The sequence below is a fragment of the Heloderma suspectum genome, chromosome 1 (assembly GCF_057233095.1).
Source record: "Heloderma suspectum isolate Gila_16-S chromosome 1, 16-S_ref, whole genome shotgun sequence".
NCBI lineage: Eukaryota > Metazoa > Chordata > Lepidosauria > Squamata > Helodermatidae > Heloderma > Heloderma suspectum.
The window spans coordinates 142,968,516-142,994,217 of NC_139458.1; the positions used below are offsets into that span (position 1 = coordinate 142,968,516).

A 25,702-nucleotide genomic window follows, 5' to 3' on the forward strand; every position below is an offset into this window, starting at 1 on the left:
TAGAAAGGCAGGGTACAAATCGAATCAAACCAAGTAACTACATAAATAACATTAAAAACATTAAGGATTTCCTTGGGAAGGGCATTCCACAGACATGCGTAGGGGGGCGCTACAGAGAAGGCACTTTCTCCGGCAGCCACCCAGTGCACCATTGTGGGCAGTGGCATCCAGACAAGAGCTTTCCAAAGACTATCTTAGCAATGGAGCAAATACATATGGGAGGAGGCGCTCCTTCATGTAGTGACTTCTCCGGCCTGAAACAAAATGTATGTGGGAGGCTCTTACGTTCACATTTGCCAACGTATGTACAAAACAACCTGGCAGTTCTGTATTCTCTAAAAGTAGGTGACCATAGGAGACTTGGTTCCAGATCTAATCAGAACCCCACAAAAAAGCTTTTTGAGGGTTGTGGGGGGCAGACTGAGGTCAGAGGGAGATAGAAGGTTCAGCTGGCCCTGCCAGAATAAAAACCCTCTTTAGAAAATGTGGGGAGCCAAGGGAGATGGTGTGGAGGGTAGAGTTCCTGACAAGCCAAGTGTTTGCCCACCTGAGAGATGAAGTGAAGGTACTACCTCTGCTGAAAGTTAGGCCAGAGCTCTGGCAGCCAGAGTTCCCTGTGTCACTGGCAGCAAGTTGAGGGCTTGAGAGTCTGTGGCTGAATGTGCTGTGAAAGGACCAGGCCACAGCCGATCTCTTTTGCTATGCACGTAGTAGAGCTGCCCTCAGAGAGACTTGTTTTCTTTGCATTGGTTGGGAGGATGAACCTGAGGGTGTCACTTATAGAATGTCGCTATTAGACCCATGTAGTGGCTATTTTTAAGCCACTCTGAGAATGGTGGCCTCCCCCCACCCCCACCTCTTTCCAGTTCAGCAGGAGAAAATGGGAAAACATTCGTCAGCCACATGGACGCAAGAGCTTTGCTGGATCAGACCAAAAGCCTATCGAGATCAGCATCCTGCTAGTGCGCTCCCACTTGTGTTCCCCGGCCAACTTGTACTTCCTCTGATCTTGGCTGTTGTAGCATATAGCCGTGAGGACTAGTAGCCATTGATAGCCTTAGCCTCCATTAAACAAATTAGCATATATTAATCACCAGTGTTTATCCTTCTACCAAGGGAATTCTGTGCAGATCTGCGCAGGCTGCTGGCCTGTCTTCCTTGTATTGTAGGTAGAGCCTCGTGTTATGCTAGCTGGAGTATTGAGTCTGTGCTCCAACCTGCAGCCTTGCTGATAATTCTTCCTGGGGCTTTGGCTTTCAAGTAGGGAGGTACAGATTTTCCAACTATGTTTTCATTCCATATGTGTTTCACGGATTGGCAGGTGCCTTTCATTCCATTGTCCACTCATTGACAGAACTGGATTTTTTCTAACTTGCAAAAATGCGCAAATCCCCTCCCCCCCAATGTGCAGATCCCCCAAAGTGCACAAATCCCTCCAAAATGTGCATTTTCATGGTTTAGCCTATAGGGGAAATGCACATTTGTGGCTGGTTTTTTTTTTTTTTTTTTGTATTTTTCTACAAATAAATGTGCACAAAGTTCAGGAAAGTAAAAAAAAATGGCACAAAAATTGTGCCACAGAAGCACCCTTGTGGCCTGCACGCTTACTCATCATCTTAAGGGGCTGTCACTCATCTCTCCCTTGGGGCAAAATTAGTCACGATTGCATTTCCCAATGTCTTTTTCTTTGGTTAAAATGGAAAGCAGTTGTGTATAAGGGTTGGATTAGGTTCATGGTACTTGGGGAAGGTCTGTTTCCTTCACCCAAACTAAATTTGCCCCCAAACTTCTGTTGGTCATGGAGTTGGAAAAAGACAGGCACAATACAGCTATTTTTGCCTTTTTCACCCTCTGTGTGGCTAATAAGGATAAGATACGGTTTGGGGGGTGGGCGAAGCATTAAACTGCCTTCCCTAAGTGGTATGGTCCCAATCCAGTCCTCCCCTCCTCTGCAGCTGCTTTTAACCAAAGAAAAAGACATCAGGAGAACTGATCGCAGATCCTCCACATCACATGTTGTTTGGCCTTTAGAAGAACAAAGCATGTTGCCTGGATGAGCAGGAGCAAGCCTTCTGGCTCCAGCCTTTTTCATCACCTCAGGAGGACAGATAAGGGATTAATGTCTTTTATTTCAGACAGCTGAGCGGCTTCAAAGTGCATAAATATACTCATGCATTTCCTGATCGCAAATTTCCTTGTCTGGTGGCCTAAGGCCCATGAATGCTGTCTTGTCAAGCAGGTGGCAGACCTTGTTGCCCCCTGGTGATGAGCTCCTCCTAGGTCTCTGTATGTGCATGTTGGGAGAAGAGGGCCGTGGCTGATGTACCACATCTCTGTGGGCACTTTTGTAATAGAAATAATGGGAGAAATAACACAGTCCAATGGTATCTGCTAAAAACTATACTGAAAACATGGTAGTCGGGCATGGATTTGGTCACCTATGGTGAATAGAGGGCACCAGCACATGAGTAAGCAAGAATGTTTTTGTACATTGGAAGACATTTCGGAAGACATCTTATCTTTAGTCCATTGATGTGCGTGGACAGGTGGGCTGGTAAAAAAATGTTCTCAGGCTGGACTAGTATACTATACTGTGTAATGTGCCACCGAGATTCCTGTATTGTATTCGTGGCAGTGGTGAAGAGCTTTTCAATGGTGACTGAGTGCAATTGTTCATCTGCTCTTTCTTGCAGGTTTCCGGGAAAGTGCTTTTGCCTACGCCATTGCAGCCGCAGGGGTGGTCCATGCTGTCTCCAATGCATGCTCCCTGGGCAAGTTGCAGTCCTGTGGCTGTGATCAGAAGCGTCGAGGGGATGAGGAGGCTTTCCGCCTCAAACTGCACCGTCTCCAGCTGGAGGCCATGAACCGAGGCAAGGGCATGATGCATGGAGTGCACTTGGAGCACATGCCGGCTGAGGCCCCAGGCCTGCAGGACTCCTGGGAGTGGGGGGGCTGCAGCCCTGATGTGGACTATGGGGAGAAATTTTCCAAGGACTTCCTAGATTCCCGGGAGACCTACCGAGACATCCATTCCCGCATGAGGCTGCACAACAACCGCGTCGGCCGCCAGGTGAGCTGAATGTGCAGTGATGCTGATGGGTAGGAGGCAAGGTGTTCAGCCTGTAAATACCCTAAGGCAGCCTTCCCCAACCTGGAGCACTCCAGATGCGTTGACTGCAACTCCCATCATCCCCAGCCATGTTGTTGTCCAACAGATCTAGAGGGCACCAGTTTGGGGAGGGCTGCCCTAAGTTTCTAGGAGGGAATAAGGAACGGAGGCAGTTCCTGATCGTTAGAAATAAAGAGGCTGTTAAGTTCTGGCTCAGCCAGTCACCCAGCTGTTTGCCCCAGGATGGTTTGTATTGCCTGGAGCAGAAGCTGGAGGCACTAAGAGATGCTGCCTGCCAGGATCTTGTGGTTGTGACTTTGCTATTTGCATGGAGTTGGTGAGAGGGCAGGCAGCACACCACCTTCTGATGCAGGCCTAAATGGCACTGTGCATACTGTGCTTGTCTTCTGCCAGTGGTGAGTCCCTGCCTGAAGCAATTATGGCACCCATTCATGAAGTGCAGTCTGTTTGCCAGCAGAATTGATGTTAACTAGGTGCCACGTCATCTCTGCTTCTCTAATGCACAACTGCTCGCTCTCATGCTTCAAGTGAAGCAGAAGGGTGGAAAATGCAAGCAAATGCTGCTCCAGATGCACAACTAATTCCAAATGGCTTTTGGGGCAGGGCATTTGGGTGGATATGTGTACACATAACATGTATTACAAAAGCTTACATCCCACTTTTCTATCAAGACAGCAAACAATGTTATTTCACAATCAAGATTCTATCCAGGGAAGCCTAGAAACACCATGGGGAAATGACCTCATCTGAATAAGCAAGTAAAATGGATGTGTCTCGGGCATTCTCTTACCATCCAGCAACTTCATTCACAGGCAAAAGCTCTGCAAGAAAATCTGCAGAGGCTCACTTGAAACCAACTTCAGACTCACTTCATTTGAAACTAGGGAAGTCTGTTGTTGGGAAAGCCATCTCTCTTTCGACAAATTATGCAGTCGAGTTTCCTCATTTGGGGAAATCGCAGGGTCAGCACACAGTCTGTGGAATGCCTGACTTGGCTTGCATTTGTGCGCTGAACCATGGGTTTTCCCCAAACTCTGGGAGCTTTTTGCAGGGGTTTTTGGAGTGGTGGTTGTAATGTGTGCAAATAGAGATTTGCGCAAATTGCAGCTGCAAGTTGCATAATTTATGCAAATTGTGGCCCAAATTTGTGTAATTTGTGCAAATTGAGGCTGAAATGTAGGCAAATCTCTATTTGTGCAAATGATGGCTCGCCACACACAAAAATTCACAAAATCTGTGAACTAGCCTGATTCGATACAGATTGTGTCAGGCTCTGCAGCAGAAAGTGGACTGAAGTTCGGGGGGCCAAACCAAGGGAAACTTGTTGACCTTCACCCCCAAAACAGATTCCTCCGATATCCCTCACTTGAAACCAAATAGAGCCTCCATGATTAGACACAGTTTATTTCTGATAGTTGGATGCTCAGGGCAAAAAGGCCCTGGCTATTATGTAATGTCCTGCTACCTGTGAGCTTGCCATGTTATTTGGCTGGTCGCTGTGTGAGCGAGAACGCTGAACTAGATGGGACGATGCAACAAGTTCTTACGCTGCTTGGTAAATCTCTGCTTTCCATAGGAAAGTGGTTTTATAATAACAAAAGATGGAGAAGTTAATTGCTACCGGGGTGGTGGGAAGGAACCAGCAACGAACAATTTCAATGAAAGTAAGTCTAGCAAAAATCGATCGGTCATCTCTCCTTTGTATAGGAAAATGCATGTCTGATGCACCCATTTTTGGTAATATGCAAAAAGGAAAAAAAAAGAGGTGTGAATGGACTTACCTACTCCCTTGAAGAGAATGGGGAAGTCCTTGCAGGCAGGGAAGATGTGAGTACATTGAAGATCTCCCATGGTGTTGCTGGATTTGGTCTTTATAAGGGGTGGAGAGCCTCAGGCCTGGGGGCCAAGTCTGGCCCTCCTGGGTTCCCAATCTGTCTCTCCTGGGTTCTCCAGAGGGCCACACCCCTTCTCTTCGCCTCGCCCCCTTTCCGTCCAACCACCGATCATTCAGTGACTTCCTGGCTTTTGTGCTTTCTGGCTTTTGTGGTTCTCCAGCTTTTGTGCAGTTTTCCCCCATTCTCAAAGCTTGAAATGCATCTCCTAAGTAAAGCTTGAAATGCTTCTAAGTAAGCTAAGTAAGCTTGAAATGCATCTCCTAAGTACTGGCAGTAAAAGCTTTAAGCTAGAATATTTTGGTATGTTCGGTATTTCTTGCCCCACCCCCTTTGCCCTCAGCCCTGCCTATCACAGGAGTGCAGCCCTCAAGAGCTTCTCTGAAATTGAATTCAGCCCTCCAGCTGAAAGAGGTTCCCCACCCTGGACTATATTGGCCAATTGCCTGATCACTCCCATGGCAAGCGGGAATGGCTAAATAAACACCGACCATTGGCCTGTGGTTTGTTTAGCATGATGTGTGAACCTGGACCTCTGCCTTGTCTCTTCCCCAACAAGCCAGAGAAATAATCCATGTTCAGGCTAAACATTTAAGCTAAATACGTTTAGCTGCTCCCGCTTGCAGAGGGAACAATCTGGCAGCATTTACCTACACCTGTGTCTGATCCTCTCTTTGGTCATCTTACATGGTTGTCCTTTACGGAATTCCATGATAACGTTCTCCAAACTGGTGGTGTATTGATCTGGGGTCCTGATTCTGTCAGGTCCCAGTCAAACTAGATCCTTTTGGATTACCAAGATGAAACAAAGCCACATGCAAAAGGATGAGTTTATTGATAGAAAATAGATGACAAATCTGGGTCCCCAAGATAGATGAGAAGTCATTCCTAAAGCCACAAGTTTCTCCAGGCTGATACCACACTTTTCCCCATGGAGCAAGACCAAAGTGCAAAGCCGCCGGAATAGATTTTATAAGTATCTCTCAGCTTAATTCAGGAGCTGACAGACTACCTCTGCCCAACCTGGAGAAGGGGGCTCTCTTTTCTGTGGGAAGCAAAACCTATCTCATTTTCTAGGATGACATAATCTAGCTGACAAAAAGAGCTTGAAGGTGAAAGCTGTAAATTACCAGCTTGTGTGAAAGGGCTTCTAATTAAATATAAAGCTGCCGGCTATGCCAAACTACACAGGTCTCGAAGTAGCTACCAACAGCATATAGGAATGCTGTGAAGTCCACCATATTGCTCACCAACAAAGTCACTACTAGTGGGGAGAGGGCGGCTGATCCACATGGAGAAGCTACATTCTTTCATTCATGCTCAAATTTGGGTACAGCTCATTGAATGCAACGGGAAGGAATGAAAAGCCACACCTCAAGGGACTTTACATCAGAGTTTTACTGCCACTAACTCTCCTCCTCTTTTAAATAAAGTCAGGCAGGTTGGCAATCCTGGACACACTAGAGGCACTGGTCAGGGTCTGAGAAGTCTTGGGCACCCTCGTCAATGCTAGAGTGCCCTTTCGCCTTCTTTCAGACAGACTTTTATTACTCTTAGGGTGGTTGGTAACCCCATGCAGTTAAACAAGATATCTGAGGACAGGTGCAGTACTCTTGAATTCCCAGGCAATATGAGGAGTAATTTATCAAAAGCCATTTATTAGAGGACAGAAAATTACAGGCATACAACCTATCATATAGAAAAGATATATTAACTGCACATTGTCTGCGCTATTATTTTTTTAAAAGCTCAAAGAGCAAAATACAGGATTCTTGAATAGTTATGTTATCAATAGAATTGCTAGGATGAAGGCAGATATGCAGAGAGCCATAGAAATGTAAAACAAGTTTCTCATCTAAGCTGCTTGAGGTTTCATTGATTCTGAGTCTACTTCTGGGTCAAACCAACAATAGGCACTTCTTGAACTTGACTTTAAAGGAAAAGTATTGTGTGGCTTCACACAGTCATGTAACTCAGTCTTCCCCAACCTGGTGCCCTCCAGATGTTTTGAACTACAATACCCAGCATTCCTGGCCATTGGATATGCTGGCTGGGGCTGATGGCATTTGAAGTCCAAACTATCTGAAGGGCACCAGGTTGGGAAAAGTTGATGTAACTCCTGACCAATCCTGACAAGGGCCCCTAGGCTGTTTGAGAATATCAAATCTAATTTATTATACAGGCAGAGCTTAAGTAAATAACCCTACAGCACTAGCAATAGAAGCTACAGAATAAGCATTCATTCCTAGTAGATTCCTTTAATCAGGATTTAACACATGAACAGGGACATTCAAGACTTACCTGTGTTAGCCAACCAAGAAGAAAGATTGTTACTACAAACCTTGGGCAGGAATATTTGATTTATTATTTATTAATCTAGCTGTGTACCTGGTACCTTCCAGATGTGTTGGACCACAACTCCTATCATCCCCAGCCAGGTTTTTTGCCAGTTTCCCCTCCTTCTGCAGCTCCCAGTGCTACCTCCCCCAACCCTCCAGAGCAGATTTCTGGGTACTCAGAGGACTTCAGAGGGGGGGAAGAATCAGCAAAGATCACCATCCTCTGTTCAGCCAGCAGAAAAGCTCTGCTAGATGTATCATAAACTTCTGGCTGATAGAAGGAGCCCTTCCATCCGTAGGAGGCTTTTGCTGGGTCCAGCCCATAAATGGTTACTTCAAGGAAGACAGGGACCAGTTGTTCTTCTTGTTTAACATGGACAAGAACTAATAGGTTTAAACAGAAACCCAAAACCTTTGGACTGCCCATTAGAAAGAACATTCCAATTCCCAAATTCTTGGTGCAGGATACAGGGGTGTGATGGAATCTCTATCAGGGAATGTCTTTAAGAGAGGGAGTTAGACAAGCATTTGGTTGGATTTGTTTATGTGGATTCAAACCCTGAGCAGGGGGATTGATTGGAGGACCCTTTAAGGCTACTGCCTGCCACATAGCCAAGGATGTATCCGTCACTGATGAAGTGGGTGCAAAGTTCTTCAACAAAAACAGCTTTTTGTAGAGCTCTTGCACTTTGTAAAGAGTGGATTACCCATGAGGAGAGCAGCGCATATTCTGTGATCATTCTATGCAAGTGCAGAAATAGGTATTGGACACATTAACTTTCATTTTATAGGTCAAGACCAGCACTTTGAATTATTCCTGGAAGACAGCAGGAAGCCAGTGCAGATGTTCGAGTGCTGGTATAATGTGCTCCATACTTCAGAAAGCAGGATGACTTAACAATGCAAATACATTTTAGTAATTTAAAGGAAATCGTGTTCTAATTACAGTGTAGTGCAGCAGACATCCTCAAAGGTGACTATGCAAGTGAAAATTGAACAGTATTTAACATGACAAATTAAATAATACAGAGACATGACTACAGACAAAACAGCTTGTTACCTTGTGAACATTTCACCCAGCACAATCACTTTCTCTTTGACCTCTCAGTCTGCATCTTAAAAAGAAATGCCTTTAAAAGACATGCCTAAACATTCTATTTCATAACATTGTTGAACTGAAAAGATCATTTACAGGGATCTTGGGTTCTTGGGCACCACAACAGCCTGCAGCCTTCTGCTGATCGATTTATTTTATTGTACGTATTCAATGTGCCAATTATCTGAAGTGCCCAAAATATTTATATGGTGAATTGAATTTTATTTTGCATCCACCCTTATGTCTATACTTAATGCAAATTCAGCTCCACTGAACATCAGTACTTGCTGTACAGCACATTGGGATAGAGGGAGGCTTGTGGACCGGATCATGAGGAGCAATTGTCCTGTTACTTAAGTAACCTCAGAATAATGGGTACAAATAGGAAAAGTGATGTCCTATCGGACCGACTTCTGTGGATAAGAATTCACAAATTACAAGGAGCCAGGATTGTCAGGTCCAGACACTGAGAGAGCTCCTACACCTCAAAGACTTGCCTAGAAGGGATCATGCATGCCTTTTCTGTCACTGCTGGACTTTGATATGAATCTTAAAGGCACAGGAGCCTTCTCATGGTCCTAGAGAGCTCCCTGTCTCCATCCCATGCCCCCAGGAAAACTGAAATGGTACTTAGCTGAGATATATTCTTGGATGGCTTTAAAAGGGGAGTAGACAAATCCATGCAATGGCTACATGATGGCTATAGATTACCTCCAGTATTGGAGGCAATATGCCGATCTATACCAGTTGCTGGGGAACACAAGCAAGAGGGTGCTATTGCTAGGGCTGTGCAGGGACCCCCCAATCTGATTCAGAAGCCACTTTTCGGCTTTGGAGGCAGGCCCGATTCAGCTCCATCTGATTTGGGGACCCCCCCGACCCGACTCGGCCCTGTACCCAAAGCAGGATTTGGATGCCGAACCCCACTTCGGGGGCCCCCCTGATGCCCCCGCACACCACCCCAGCTCCTTACCTTGCTGCCACCTTCTCCTCCTCCGTCGCCATCTCTGACACTGCCGCCTCCACTGTTGCCTTTTCTGCCGCTGCCACTGCCACGTCTGCTTCTGCCTTCTCCGTGCCGTCCCCTTCTCTGCCTTCTCCTGGCCACTGCTGTCTCCGCTGCCACCACCAGGTCCTGAGGCCTGGATGCACACCAACTCTTCTTGCAGGGAGTTGCCATGTTTAAAAGGGCAACCTCCTGGATGTTCCTGGAAGTTGCTCCATTTAAAATGGCAACTCCCTGCAATAAGAGTCAGTTCGTCCAGGCCTCAGGACCTGGAGGCAGTGGCAGTGATGGTGGAGGAGGAGGAGAAGGCAGTGCTGGCGCAGACGGCAATGGTGGTGGCGGCAGAGGAGGTGGCAGCAGAGGTGGTGGTGGTGGAGGAGGTGGGCAGCTCAGGTAAGGACCTGGAGGTGCCGGCGTGGCTGGGCTGGGGGTGCCAAAGTTCCAAAGCCCACAAAGTGCTTTGGAGAGCAACCTGGGCGGCTTTGGGTAACTTTGAGCCCCTTCCGAAGTGAAGCGGCTTTGACTAGGGGGTCAGGCCTCGGGCCAAAGTGGTGCACAGCCATAGCTGTTGCCCTCATTTCCTACTTGGGGGCTTCCCACAGGCATCTGGTTGGCCACTGTGTGAAAGAATGCTGGACTAAATAGGCCTTTGGCCTGATCCAGCATGGCTGTTCTTAACGGTCTTAAGATTGTAGCTAGTCTCCCTAACAGATCAAGGAAGATTTGTTCTGCGGCCCTCCTTGTCCTTGGAGCAAGCAGATGACATGCTGAGGAAGGAAGTAGGTCCCCAGTTAGTGGAGGAGCCAAAGAACTTGTAAAAACAGAGGATTGTCTCATTGATTTCCAGCATTAAGAACTAACACAAGTGGTGCGTGTGTGTGGCGGGGGGAGGTATGAATATGTGAGTGTGCATGAGTTCCTGTATGAGTATGCATGGCCTAGTCACTACGTGGGGTCAAAGAGCAGCTCCCACCTTCTCCAATAGCTGTGTTTTCCTAAAGAAGCTTGTCTCAGAGACAGGGGTAGCCATGTTAGTCTGTTGCAGCAAAAACAAGAGTCTTGTGGCACCTTAAAGATTAACAAATGTATGGACTAACAAATATGCAAAAATAAATGTGTTAGTCTTTAAAGTGTCACAAGACTCTTCGTTGTTTAAACTCTTGATATAGTCTGCTAAAGGAGATCATGTTTTGATCATAAAGCTCAGTGTAGTAGCATATTGAATAGTAGTTCACAATAGAATTGTTAGTTAACAAGGGAGTTACAGGGTGTTGTAACGGGTTGTGCAGCATCTCTTGGTTTAAAGTAGGCAGGCAATACAATCAAAGCAGAGGTTATTGTTTTTTATACTCTTGTCCCTGATGCTACTTTAACAGTGCACTAGGTGCTGTACAGAACATAGAAGCGAAATAAGCCCTTTCCCCAGAAAACTTGCAGCCACATAAGATGGATAAAACAAGGTCATGGGGAAAGGCCAATGATTGGTGGTGAATAGTGGGATGGTGGTGTTAAGCAAGAGAAGAAGCAACTGAAGCTGCAGCAGGATTGAAAGAGACTGCATATCAGTGGAGATTCCCTTGCTAGTGCAGTCATTTTGGTAGCCTGAGGTACTTTAAAGCTTTGCAAACTTGAAAATATTTTGCAAAGTATTTCAAAATACTTGAAAAGTATTTCAAAATACTTTGAAAAACAGTCGTGAAGTGGTAAATGTTGAAGTGCAGGCATTCATCATGGTGGTCCAAATAGCTACACCCCCAAGGAGAGTCCAAAAATGAAGGCAGCTGTGTTGTTCCATAGGGACAAACCAGTTCTGGCAGTTTTCATCTCCACTAGGAGCAGGTCTTTTGGCAAAGCAAATGGGTCTTACTTGGCCATTGAAGACCAAGCCGCCCCCAGTTACTTCACATTACAACAAGGATAGCTCACAACAATAGGTTTCTGGGAAAATCCACCCCTCCTCTCCCCGCTACTGGGGCGACTGTACCTAAGCTCAGGGAAGCCTGAGGGAAATGGCAGATGATGTCATTGTCCATGCTAATCAAGAAGTCCTGGGGCTTCAACCCTGCAGATGCTGGCTCCATTACAACACTGTTTCCAAAGGAATATGGAAGTGGAAATTGGAAATTGGAATAGGAAATTCATGGAAATGACCACAACTGCATTATGTTATTGTACTGGTGGAAGTGTTGTGTCCATCTGCATTTTTCAGCAGTAGTGCTTTAAGGAAGGCTGCTACATGCCAACACTGTTGAATTCAAGCAATTTTCTTTGCAGCACTTGGATTCAGTTAATGTGCACACTACGTTCAAGAGTAGTTGGTGCTACATTATCATCTCAAAGACATAGGAGTGAGCTAAATCCAAAAGCAAGCTAACTGTTTTGTTGTATCATACCAGTCTGGTTTTCTCTCTCTCTCCTGGAGAAGAAATCTTCCCGATCTAATAAATAAACAGTGGAGGCTGGTGGCTCTGATGTCAGTGGGGTGGTGAATCCACTCCGGGTTTCAGTCAGAACCCCAAAGGAGCTATCCAAGCTGCAAAGCACAATACACTAACATAATGCAGTGGTTGTCAATTCTGCCCCACTGACATCAGAGCCACCAGCCTCCACTGTAAATAAATTGTCCCTAGTTAAGCAGAGGAGCATCTCGGACTGCTTCTGCTGTTCCTACAACACATTGGGTACTGGCAGCCTCCTAGTTGCCTTAATGAATGCTGCTTAGGGAGGAAAAGCTCACTGTAGATTTGAGGCCTAAGTGAGCCTCAAGGCAAATGTCCAGCCCCCTGATAGAACATCTCTCCATGTCTTTGCAGGGGTTGTTCTTTATGGGGCCATAAGAGCAGCCTTTACCTTTGCCAGATCAGAGGGATGCGAAGATGAAAGGGTACCCAGAACCACCCATTAGCTGCACAACAAAGGGTTGCCGATGAGTGAGGGCAACAATAAAGCATTCTGGGTGTATGAGCAACTGAAGGGTTTAGCTGGTAGCCTGTCGCGTTGGGCTCAGATTCTAGATACAGTGGCATAGGCTTTTTTGTCTTGACTCAAAGAGGTGGCTGAATTTAGTGCAGGCCTTTCAAGTTGTGTAAGCTTAAATTCTGTCCCCGTCATTAATCGATTCACAGCTACAGTAGCGATTATAGACCTAAAACGTGTTTTTCTTTCTTCTTTTTTCTGTATCATTTCTTTGAGATGGAATGGTAAAATTAGCACTTAAAAGGCCCTTGCAGTGTTGATGTAGGGGATCTAATCCAGGTTAATGACTCTAATATAAGTTAAGCCTTCCTCTTGTAAACAAGCCTGCCCTAGGTCTGACCTCCTGGCTCCTTGAGAAGGGGAAAGCAGCCCTGTACTATCTGCCTTATCCATCAGAGTCAGGCCACTCTGCCCTGCTTTGTATCTATGCAGTGACCACTAAGGGAGACCATTGTTCTACCTAATCCACTAAGGTTAGTACAAGAGCCCATGCTTTTGAAATACAGGGAGACAGATTAGGTTAAGAAAAAGGTACTCTGAACAAGCTGCCCAGGAAGACTGTGGATTTGTCTTTAAAAAAAAGTTGTGCAACCCTCTGTGGTTAACATATAGGATGTTTTGCCTCAGGTTAGATGGCCACTTATGCATCGCCAGAAAGGAGACATGTATCACAAAAAAAGAGGGCACAGATTTGCATAACATTTTCATATGTTGAATTACATGTGTAGTTGTTTTCTGGGCCTTCTGATGTTTTCATTGTTTTCTGCTCTCCCTTCTGATAGTTCTTGATATTTAACCTGGTAGTCCTTCAAGCAGAGGACTGTCCTCTGTAAAGTAGGCCACTAGGCCACCCTAGACTTTGGAAAGTGGGAGATGATCCACTGGATCTCTAAGAATATAGTTGCCAACAGCAACCAGTAATTTAATTCTGTTGATGAGCAGGGAAATCCTCCAATATACACCACCACGGGAATAGCAGTTTTTCAAAAAGCCATCAACAACACGGAGAGGCAGAGTGCCACTTTCAGAATGGCACTGGGCTGAAGCTTGTGCTGGAATACAGCAACAGTGTCAGTCGGCTACTAGAAGAATGGCTGGCTACCACATCCAGCCAAAATGTGTGGATCTTTTTCAGCTCCTATGGCTGTCACGGGGACTGAATCTCTGAGTAGCTTTGAAAGAGGAAACACAACAAGATAGCGTGTTTGTGTATGCATTGAAATGTGCGTAATAAAGAAGGTATAATGGGAGGGCCCAGAGTCAGCAGAAGGAGATCCAGGTTGCACAGGAACGTCTCCATGAAAGGCCCCCTCAAAGAGTCATCTGTGCAACGATGGTGGTCATGCCTAGCATCAGCATGCCATGCAGCTACCAGAGCCCCAGCATTGCAGCAGGGCCATGCATGCCCTGGCTGCCATTGGCTGCCATTAAATTTCTCACAATGCCCCTGCTGTGGAGCATTGTGAGGAATTAAAATGTTGGCTCAGACCCAGCAAACCCACTGGGGGTGTGTGTGCACAGGAAGGCACTCTGCAGAGGGGCCCCTTTAATCCTGGAGCTGGCCCTGAAGGTGGGGGTAGGGGTTTGCTTCTGTGGTGAGGATGGATATGGATACCTCTTAGTGAAAGAGGGATGGGATACCTGTCAAAGGCAAGTTAATTTAATAAAGCAGTAATTGCCCTGAACATGAACAAATGGCACATATAAAGCAGATCTAATAGGATTTCTAAGAACAATAGATGAGTTGTCACCACTTTCTTACTATGTTAATTATAAACAATTTTTTCCTTAGAAGAATTGTGAGCTTCCCATCCTCCTCTTGCTCTGAGGACACATTTTCCTCAGGATGTTCCCCGTGGGGCCTAAAGGGCTGGATTTAGGGGATGAAGAAGCCAGGCTTTGGCTCCTACCAGTTCTGTGCAAGGACACTCCCAGTCTGTTTTCTCCTGTGAAGTCTTTCCTGGAACATGATGTGGGTGTTGCGTGCACACCCCTGCTTGCAAAAGCCATATCTTGCTGACAGAATAGCAGTGGGTTCCAGAAAAAAGGCTCTTCACTTGTTGTTTGTTGTCGTTTTATTCACTACAGCTGCAGTCCTATATATACACTTACTTGGAAGTAAGTTTCATTGAACTCTGTGGGACTTTCATCCAAGTAAACATGCAGTAGGATTGAAATGCACAGCTGTTCTGTGAGATTAGGTGTCCTTTGAACAGTTGTACTTTAAAGTGCAGCGTAATGGAGCACAGAGTGAGAGGAGCGGGGGGTGGGGGGAGGAGGAAGACATGCCTCTTGTCTGGTAAACTGTGTCTGACTTCTGTTCTATCCTTCTTGCAGCACAGACAGGTTTGTGTTTGTTGCTGGAGCTCCATTGCACAGCTCTGCTTTAAGAAGCCTGGTTGTGGAGATCCTTCTGCCCTTCTGCCTGCTCCTTAGGGGAGCTCCTGTTTGGGAAGCTGTGCCTTTGGCAGGATGGGGCCTCTGTTCCCCAGCAGCCTTCCTAGGCAGGCAGTCCCCTTGGAGCACACAGGAAATGGTTTCAAAACCACTAGGTGGGTTGCAAAGGGGATAATGGCTCCAGCCTATTAGTGCTCTGTAATTTGGTGCTAATTTCCTTTATTACAGTGTTACTGCACTGCAGGGGATGGTGCTTGCTTGCAGCCTGTGTGTGGGGTGATCTCCATATGGAATCTGTGCAAGCAGCAGGATCATCCATTGGGCAGAAAAGTAGCACCAGGGTGCTCTGCAGGCTGGTGCCATGTGCCTGCCTGGCCCCTTTGCCTCTCTACAAGAGGCACAAAGGAGATAGCTTGGCAAATGCAATTCATGCTGTGGCTGTGCTAGGTCAGGGGAGGCATCTGTGGCAGCTGGCAATGATGGTGGCACTGGGAGAGCTCACCGCTGGCATGACAAGGGACAGCACCATTAAGATCATAACTTGCCTTGCTAGATCAGACCAAAGGACTGTCTAATCCAGCTGTGTTGCTACCCAGCTGCCCCTGGGAAACTTAGGAAGGTTATAACCCTTCCCTGGTCTTTGATCCCAGCATCTGATAATCAAGGGTATCCTGGCTGTAATCTGTTTTTTAAACCATTGGGTGAAATCCATAATAGTATTAGTGGCATTTCTCCTGCTTTTCTCCCCCTGCAGCCCAGCATGCCCCATCAAAATCTGCTCCAGAGAATCTCCTAATCCTCTGGAGCAGATGTTGAGGTTGCGTGGGGGGCTGAAGGGAGGAGAGGGAATCCCCCCCCTAGTTCCACTGATGAAAGCAGTTCCATCAGCAGAAGGACCTCACTGGATTTCACCCCATGATGTCTCTGTTGAGTTAGGCAAAAGGGGAAGGTGACCTACTACACAGTCCCACACTCGTCCCCATCAGACTTGAAGCTGTGTGCAATTGTACCCTCCCTTAATACATGTTTGCTGTGATTAACTAGCCCCAACAGGATCAGCATTAGACAAAAGCCCCGAAGATTATGCAACCACAGAATAAAGCATGAACAGCGTGGTGGCGGCAGGAGCAAGCACACGGCTAAAAGCACTGATGACAGCAATAATGAGAAATATCTGCGTTCAGGAATCACTAGTGACATAGCATAGCATCATGGAAAAGGCCAGGCTGAAAACTTTCCCCCCCAACATGCTAACTTTCAGTGTGTAGGGAAGGAGCTTTTTGGCTTTGCTTTGACATGGAAGGGCACTCAAATGGGCGATTCCCCAGTCTGCAGTCTAAGTGGGCAATTCCCCTCGTCCACAGTTCAAAAAGCCGTGTACAACATGTTGCTGCTCTGAACCAACTCACCGTAAGGAAGGGAGAAAGCACTAATTAGCAAGTGCCTGCAGAAATTGTCTGGTGTAAGAGTAGAAGACAATGGGTGGGAATTCTATTCTAAACATGTGTGGACAGAAGTCCAGGTAGCTCAGTCAGGTATGCTGGAAGTTGTGTCCTATGGAAGCATGACCTGGGGTACAGAAAGCACAGCTGCACTTGGGCACACCCAACTCAGATTGTGCAGAATATGCAAAAGTTCATTTTCTCCCTCCGCGTGTGCACTTACCTAACATGCACGGTAACAATATAATAACGCACCTCCACACAGGAGCATCCTGTATATGGACATATGGAGCACCTTATGACTTGCCAAATTTGACACAATCTGTCAAAACTGTGCTGTGGTGATGGCCTGCCAGGAGCTTGATAAACCTGTTTCTGCCTGCTGCCTGAGATTGCAAGAACAGGGTGGTTGTCAAGCACTTGGTAGGTTGGGTGGTAGTCAGCTGAGTTCAGCCTGGTGGGTCCCAAATTGTTCTGACCTGATATATAAGGCTTGGGAAGGCCCTGGCAGTTTTCTGATTGATTCATTCCTACTCCTCCTAATGGCAGAATCTGCAGTGCATTAAATGCCTCCCTCCCACGCTCTGATATTAACACTTCTTTGCTTGTAGACAGAGCAGAAAAGACTGCCGCAAGTACAGGCCAAGTGTATCAAGTGCTTTACGGTACTTTTCTGTTTGTCTTTACATGCCCCGGTGAGCTGAGATATGGTGACTTCTCAAGGGCTGCTGCAATGGATTTCATGGCTGCGCAGAGGTTTACAGCTTGGTTTTCTCTTGTTCGTTCATATCTGTTGTTCCCAGAACAGACACAGATAGGATCATCACATTGTTTTCCTGACAATGTGTCTTGAATAGCTTGCAGGGCAGACAGAAATTCAGCAGGTAGAGCCTGAGCTTTTTCATGTTGTGGAGCAATTTAAAGCAAAGAAACTATATGGACACACCATTTATCTGAACGGGCCCAAGGACTAGGGATATGCATCAGATTCAGATGAAGCCCAAGCAGAATTGGGCCCTTTCAGACTGTTTCTTGGTGCTTCCTGAGGCAAAGCAGGCTTCAGTCTGAAACTATCAAAAACAAAGCCAGGCCAGAAGAAGGCATTGTTACCATTTCATGCTATTTGGAGACAGACATTTGGAGGGAGGAAGGGAGGGTAGTTGAATGAGTGACAGGTCCACCCTCTATTCCTAGGACACGTTTTACAAGGGGCTCCAATCACTGTGCTTTGGGGGAAGCCAAGGATGGGCTCGTGAGATGGCCATTCCTCCAATGCTACTAGGCTTCACTATGACAAAAAGGCTTAAATTGGTTTTCAGTCATCATAACTCCTTAGCCCTGGCAGCTATCCTTATGTTTCTTGCCTGGAGACATCTCTATGATGGTGCCATTTTCATACAAATTGCCCCCCAAAAACAGGGAAGGAGGGAAAGGGAAATGAATTTGAGGACTCCCACATGAACTGCTTCACCTGTTCTTCTGAGACTTTGCTTGTTTGTTACTTAGAGATACTATTAGGCTGACTGTCATTTTCAGAACAATGGTCCACAAGGAACATAGGAGGATAAGTGCAAACTCTTTGGAATGCTCTCAAAATGTTAAGGCTGCTTTTGTACAAAAACCCCTGTGTATATTCATCTGAAACTTGGCAAGCTCAATCCCTTAAGAGGAGGCAACCATCACCATAAATTTCATCCAATTCTGCCAAGAAATAAAAATGTTATCAGTAGTACCCTTTTAAAAAGTCAAAATATAAAGTGTGTAGCACAAAACCCCCTGCACCTATTTTTCTGACATTTGGCAGGTGTAATTCTAAGGGGTGAGTATGCCTGCAAAGATTATCCAGTTCTAATAAAGAGAAAAAAGAGTTATAGCCCTTTTATGAAAAAATTCCCATGCTAGTCAATGGGAGGCATGAAGCCTCAGATTTCAAAATCTTGGTTCAGGTTCAGTACCCAAGTCAAAGTGGATGGTCTCCAAATCAGTCCGAGCAGAACTGGGCCATTTTCCAAAGTGCTGAACTGGGATTTGAGTCGAATCTAGGGGTCAGTGTACATCTCTACCAAAGATTGTAGTTATGCCCCTCAGAGTGGTGTCTGGGCTAGTTGGTATTTACTTAGTTTACTTAGCTAGATGGAGTTCTTCTCCATCCTTACCCCACCCATTAGGAAGATGGGATTTCCCAAGCTGGAGGCAGTCACCTCTCTCCTGGTTGGAACATGCCTGCCTGCCTGCCGTTTGGGGTGGTACAGCACACTCTGCCACTGCTGCTCCAGGGCCTCAGTACAGATAACAGGCGAGTGGTTGAAAGCAGGCTCTCTCCAGCTAGTAGAGGGAGGGGGCGTGGTCTTGGTTGGTGCACTGCAAGGAAGTGCAGTCAAGCAAGTGGTGCAGCTGGGTAATTTTAGACCCTGGACAATGACCTTAGGGTGGGGGCTTTAGACGACTGCATGCATTGCTTCAGTTGTGAAGCACACAACGAACATTTCTCTCCCCACCACCCACCCCCGCCCATACTGTTCCATGCTTTACAACTGCTTCTACCTTCCTGATAGGTTGGAGCAAAAACCACCACCACCTCCCATTTGCCATGAGAAAAGAAATACTCTGAGCATACACAGTTTCAGCTTTTAAAGTCAAACCATGGCACCATCATGATGCTATGGAATAAAATAAAGTTTGCTTCTGCTGCCCTCGTGCTTAGCACATCTACTGCCTCAGGCTAAACACACTTCAAAAATTATTATTTAAAGCCAGCTTTTTGTTTTTTTGTGTTTAAATCTCATGATTTTACTGTTGACATACATTTGGAATAACAACGTCCTCCTTCATCCTCACTCTGCCAGTCTGCACCCGGCAACCCAAATGGTTTGTAGCCCTATCATGCCTGTCCACATGTTGCTTCATGTAACCGGGTGCTCCACGAGCTGCACCCCTATTGCACAAACTATCCTCATCCGACCCCTTAATGAACACCATAGCAACTGGGAACAGTTTGGATCTATTTGTGTTGAATCCTAGGAAGGGCCAATGCAACTCTCGCCTACACCCCATGTGAATGCGGACCCCTCCCCTCCCTATTACCAGTGATGATTAAGGATATCTTATTGAAATCCAGGAGCACATTAATGCAGTAACATTCTCCTCCCTAGCCCATATCTCCTTGCACATTGTCCTGGCTTGGCCTATCTCTGGTAGCACCCCGGGTTATTTGCTCTCCCAACTTGGATTAGAGCTACACATGGAGTGTGGATACATGGGCGCTTTTCTGGGTTGACAGCCCTTACACTCAGGGCTGGTGTCAAGGGTGAACAGAGTTGGGCACTGGCCAAGGGACCACACCCCAGCAGGAACCCCTCTAATATCACCCCTTCTGGGGTTGCTCTTCTGCTTCACCACTGCAACCTCCTTGTTCACCGGCCTCTCTGGGCTCTGGCCCAGACAACGGTGGTGGTGAGATGGAGGAGCAGTAGATGGCACTGCCTACTTGCTCCCTGGCTCTCTGCCTGTCAAGCAAGCACATAGCAATGGTAAGAAAGAGGATGAGGAACAAGAGCAGCTGGTGGTAATGGTGGTGAGAAGGTAAACTCACTGCGGGAGGGGGCCCACTGAAGTTGTCTTGTCCAAGGGCCCTGGAAAACCTGGAGCCAGGACTACTTGTGCTCATGTTCTTTGAACACATAAATCTGGGCTGCTATTGTGAATCAAGACATAACCTACCTGCCATGGAGGCAGATTGTAGTTTGAACTCCATTCTAGCTCTTCTTTAGCCCAGCAATATGGAAAAACCACTGGAGAACCCCTTTCGTAACTAGTTGGTTGAGTTGAATAAAACCACACGGAGCAATGCTATTCAGTGTTTCCAAGGGATGGCAAAGCCAACCGGTGTGCACTTCTGGGAGCAAGTTGAAAACCCAGCTCAAGAGAAACTGCCCTGTCTGCTGTGACAGCAGCAGGACGATATGAAGTGTTAGCAGAATTCCATTAACTGCTCTCCGCTTGTGCCCCTGGCAGGTGGTGATGGAGAACATGCGGAGGAAATGCAAGTGCCATGGCACCTCTGGGAGCTGCCAGCTGAAGACATGTTGGCAGGTGACCCCCGAGTTCCGGCTGGTGGGCTCCCTGCTCAAGGAGCGCTTCTATGGGGCCATGCTGATCCGGCCCCACAACAGGAACACGGGGCAGATGGAGCTGGGTCACGGCCGCCACCGGCGTCGGGCCGGCGTGAGCGACCTGATCTACTTTGAGAAATCGCCGGACTTCTGCGAGAGGGAACCAGCCCTGGACTCCATGGGGACGCAGGGGCGTCTGTGCAACAAGACCAGCCCAGGCATGGACAACTGTGAGAGCCTGTGCTGCGGGCGGGGGCACAATATCCTGCAGCAAACACGCAGCGAGCGCTGCAACTGCAAGTTCCACTGGTGCTGTTTCGTGGCCTGTGAGGAGTGCCATCGGGCGGAATTGGTCAGTGTTTGCAAATGAGGACTGCAGCCTCTGCCGGACATTCCCAAAACACCACCGTCTGAATTTGTGGCACAGCAGGATGGAGGTCTGCACCATTTGGGTGGCCAGGGGCGCTAATGTGTCCTGTCTCCTTGGAACTTCCATTCCTCCTTTCTGACCTGTGCATGAGCACTAGATTCCAAGGAGTCCAATTTTACAGACATATGTGTGGGCCGTGCCTCTCCAAAGAGCTGCACCCCAGCGGGCTGGCTGGAGTCTGTGACATTTGCTCCAGTTGCTTCTGGCCATTGGCAACTTTAGCTGTGAAGTTAAGGTCCATGAACCACCTCATGCAGACACTCACTCAAAATGACATGCCCTGCAAATCCCGCCCTGGGATCATTCAGGTGGCAGACAACCCAACAGACCAAAATACTTGCTTTGGGTTTGTTTGTTTTTTACTTGGGCAGAAGCTGCCCCATTCAAAGTCAGATGGTGTCAAGACCTATCTGGGCTGCCCATGAGTACTTTTATTGTTCAGGGGCGGGGGCAGGGGGAATTAATATACAGAGTTCATTTAAAAAATGTTTCTAACAGGAGATTGAAGGGTGGGGGTGCAGAGTCTCTAGCGTCCCATCATGCAAGTGCCACAGGCACTTAAGGCAGTAACTGTGGTTGGTAAGTTATTTTATTATTGTGAAAATAAAAGTGAATTGGAGATGGTGCTGTGTGTGTGTGTTTGCAAGTACAATGCTGGAGACGTGATGTGTTAGGTTAAATATGGAATGTTTCCTTTGAATGGCATTTCACAAAAGCTCATGTGGGCACTTTGGTTTATTCAGAACCTGCAGAGTGGGCCACAGGGAAGAGAGCACCAGAATGGACCCTCTGGAAGGAAGAATACAAGTGTCCTCATCTAAAGCTCAGGAGTTGAGCTCTGTCATGAGAGATGCGAGAGGTCTACACATGTTCCGAGGGGTAGCCCATTAGGGGGATGTGTAGCCTTCACGAGTTGAAACTTATATTTATGATTCCAGCACACGTGGACTGCTGAGGTGATTGGTGTGGGAAGTTTTTGAAGACATTTGTAAATTCCAACAATTTTGAGAGACAATTTTCAGGTAGCTGTATTATGTTTGTTGCCAAGAAAATAACAAAGTCTTGTGGCACCTTAAAAAGTCTAACGGATGTATTATGGTATAGGTTTTCATGGACTAGAGTCCATGTCATCAGATGCATGAAGTATCATCCAGAGAAACAGATGGTTTGGTGGAGATTGGGGGGTGGGATTGTAAACAGTGAGGTCAGAGGAAAATGAAATGCAGGAAGTACAGACAGTGTTAATCATGTCACTGTCTGTACTTCCTGCATTTCATTTACCTCTGACCTTTGTTTACAGTCCACCATGTGTATATATACCCTGCAACTCAGAACATCTGATGAAGTGGACTGTAGTCTACAATTAACTGGTTAGTTTCTAAGGTGCCACAAGACTTTTTCTTGCCTTTCTGGTAAATTCTGAAGTTTTATTACTGCAGCCAGAGAATGTCTGGGATATCTGTTGGATCAAGGCTTCAGTGGTATCTCTAACCCTTCCCAAGAATCTGTTGCACTTAAGTAGGGTGGCATGGGGATGGGTGGGGAGGGGAGGAACCTGAACAATCCCCCTATGAGGAAAAATAGGAGGAAGGCAAAACAACCATTTATTCTAAAAGGGGAAGATTTCCCATGTAAAAACGAGGCAGCATGGAAATATTCCTAGGTTGCTTCTTTCCAAGACAGAAATGACTTAGATGATTGGGTTCTTCTGCCAGCTGGTTAAGAATAAGAATGGTCAACAACCCCAGTAGGTGGGCAGCTTGGGGTCCTAATTTATGGGCAGAATGTGTATGGGATTCAGGGTCAGTGTATGGGTGGTGGTAGTAAGTAGCAGTGCTTTTCTATTTATTATATTTTTAATCTGCCCATCAACCAGTGTTCTCTGGGGCAGATTACACTACTTATCTGCTTTGCCCTGCATGGGCTGGGTGATGATGAATCACTCTATTGGTATCTTGTGCTGTCTGATAAATCCCCACCCTGCCTATAATGTTGGCCCTGAGGCTATGCAAAAGGAACACTAGATGGGAAGGAAAGAGTGGGCAGGGAGCACAGGCCTAGCCAGGAAGGAGCTCCCTGCAACTGTGTTTTATAAGGCTCCAGGGTGCTGCAGGTCGTTGGTGGGTGGTATCTTAGCATCACATTCTGGAGCTGTCAGCTTCTTTTTAATTTTCAGCCCGCCAAAGGCTGGGGGAGGTGTCATCACCTGGAAGGGCTTTGTATCCAGGGAAGGGCACAGGCTGAATTTCTCTAGGGCCTCTATCAGGATAGGTGGGGTGTGGCATAGGGTTGGGGAACCACTAAATTCGCTTTAACTTTGGTGCCTCTGAAAAAATACAAAATCTAGTGGAAATGGAATTCAAGACCAAAGTGTGCCTGCTGACTGGGGCCTTCCTGACCTAGGAAGACCAGCCTTATACAGGGCTGATCCAAGACATTTTGCTCCTTGACGCAGAACAACAAATGGTGCCCCTTCTCCCCACACAACCCTAAGTCAAGTACATAAGGCCAGTCAAGTTGTTTTGGCACCTGAAGCAGAAAATGTGATAAACATTTCTCCCCTTCCCTGACAGTAAAAATACAATACTAATCACTTTTTAAAACCTAACAATTTGGTGCCCTTTACTCCAAATCAGCTGCCTGAGGTGGCTGCTTCACTCGACCTAATGGTAGGGCTAGCCCTGCAAATACTGGGGCTATGAAAGAAATGACACCAATGCAAAACAGGGTTTCTTTTCTTTCTTTCCTTTTTCTGACAGGAATTCTGTGCCTTTAACACATGTGGCATAACCTATAATCTGGCAAGGCTTTCTCCATCAGTGCATCTCTAGACTGGAGAAAGCTTCATCCACTGAATTTTTGCTGTGTCAAGAAAATAAGATGCCAGCCTCAGGAATGGATTTTGCTTTCATGTAGGTCTGATCACTGCATTGTCCAGAAGGAACACACATGTATATGCATGCTCGCATGCACACACCCTCGTGGGCTGTTAATCTTTTTTTTAATTATATGCCTCTCTCTCTCTCCACTAGTATAAAGCTGGGATGGGCCTCTTGTGGCCCTCCAGTTGTTTTGGCCTATAACTCCCATCAGCCCCAGCCCCCATGGCCAGTGGTCAGGAATGCTGGGAGTTGTAGTCCAAATCATCCGGAGGGCATCAGGTTGAGGAAGGCTGGTCTCTACAGTCTGTAGTGTAGCTCCTGCTTGAGCTCTGTGTGAGCTTGTTTGTCTTGGCCTTCCAAATCTTTGGCAAAGTGCCTCTTGAGTTCCTTCTGCTGCTCTCTGCTTATAGGTCTGTATAAAATGGGAATGAACTAATCTGTTTGAATAATTTGGTCATCATTTGGTCTGTCTGGATGCAAGGGACTGTACTAGATGGGTTTCAGGGTCCTTTTAGACTTGATTATGTAAGGTCTATGGGCAGCGCATGAGGGAGTGAAGGCAGGGAGAAGATCCTCGGAGAGGATCCTGACCACTGAGGCTGTGTTGCCATTTAAGTTGATTGAGAGGGAGTGGAACTTGGCTATCTCTTTCCCTTTTGAGCCTATCTCTGATCTTATAGAAAGAGCTGGTTCACATGATTGGCAGCACCCACTGTCACTTAAATGACTACATAAATAACTTAAATAATACTACAGCCCATGGGTTCTGGGTGGCTTGTTACCCACGGCAACTAGCCACCTTGCCCGAGTTCGCACGTCACGATAAGCCACAGTGTCTGCCTACTGTGGCTTGAATATTCACAATGGTGTCTGGCATGCGCTGCAACCCACCATGGCTTATTTAAGCCACAGTGGATTGCCACCACTCCTGTGAACTACATCAAAGTATGTAGTCTATAGCAGGAGTGCAGAACTTTGGGCCTAGGGGTCAAATCCAGCCCTCTGGTGGTCCCAATCTGGCTTTCTGCAGTTCCCAGAAGGCCACACCCCTTTCTCCCAGTTGCCAATCTGTTGGTGGTTTTCCTGCTTTTGTGCAGTTTTTTTCCTTATTTAAAATGGTTGAAATGCCTATCCTAAAGCTTAGTTACTGGCAGTAACAAGTTTAAACGAAAATATTCTGATATGTTTGGTTTTTTGGCCCTGTCCCTTTTGCCTTTGGCCTCGCCCAGCAGTGAAATGTGACCCCCTAAGAACCTCTCCGAAATGGAATTTGGCCCTTGCACTAAAAGAGGGCCTGCATCCTTGGTCTATAGCTGCTGAGGAACAACTTTCACCATTTGTGCCTTTGGTAATATATTCAGATGAACATCCACCCCACAACAGCCACCTCTATTTCTCCTGGGTCCTCCTTGTGCCTCCAGCCAGATCCTGTCCTGTTGTCAGTATGCTGGCTTATCACACTCGCCCTTGCATGCTCAGAGCCCGACCTCTTTCCCACAGTCCTGCCCTCCTAGTCTCTCAACATTACCCTCTCCCATCCATGCTTTCAATGAGCCCTGGCCCCTGGGTCTCAACACACGGTTGCCGCTCGCACACTTTATCTACAGAACTAGGCCTTCTAGACTCTGCTGGGATCTGCCTCCTCCACATAACCTCATCCCTTCCACATCTTGCTTGTCATTTATTGTATCAGGCTGGCCCAAGACATTTTGCTCCTGAGGTAAAGGACAAGATGGCGCCCCCTCCCCAGTCCACACAAAGAAATTGTCTGGACCGGCAGTTGAATCCTACTGCTTCAACTCTGGCGACGGAATATAGCCTCCACCACACTGAAGGCAGCAGGATAGTTTAGGGAACCCAGCCTAAGTTGTGTGGAGAACAACAGAGGGGAACAGCTGAAGAGTTCATGAGGAGCAGCCAGGAGGCTGCCACTGCTGCCCTGCAGCACCTGGGGCCTCACTCTGCCTAATGGTAGTGCGGGGGCCGGTATCAGACCAGTA

The 25,702-nt window shown here is 46.9% G+C and overlaps 1 protein-coding gene across 1 annotated transcript in view; it reads left to right on the forward strand.

The window, feature by feature from the left end:
- WNT10A (Wnt family member 10A) overlaps positions 1–21,445 on the forward strand; it is a 71,390-nt gene extending 49,945 nt beyond the window's left edge. Inside the window, exons 4-5 of the mRNA XM_084805551.1 lie at positions 2,694–3,070; positions 20,293–21,445. Coding sequence (XP_084661677.1) covers positions 2,694–3,070; positions 20,293–20,760 — 845 coding nt within the window. The 3' untranslated portion in view covers positions 20,761–21,445. The remainder of the gene's footprint in view (positions 1–2,693; positions 3,071–20,292) is intronic.
- Positions 21,446–25,702: the final 4,257 nt, after the last annotated feature.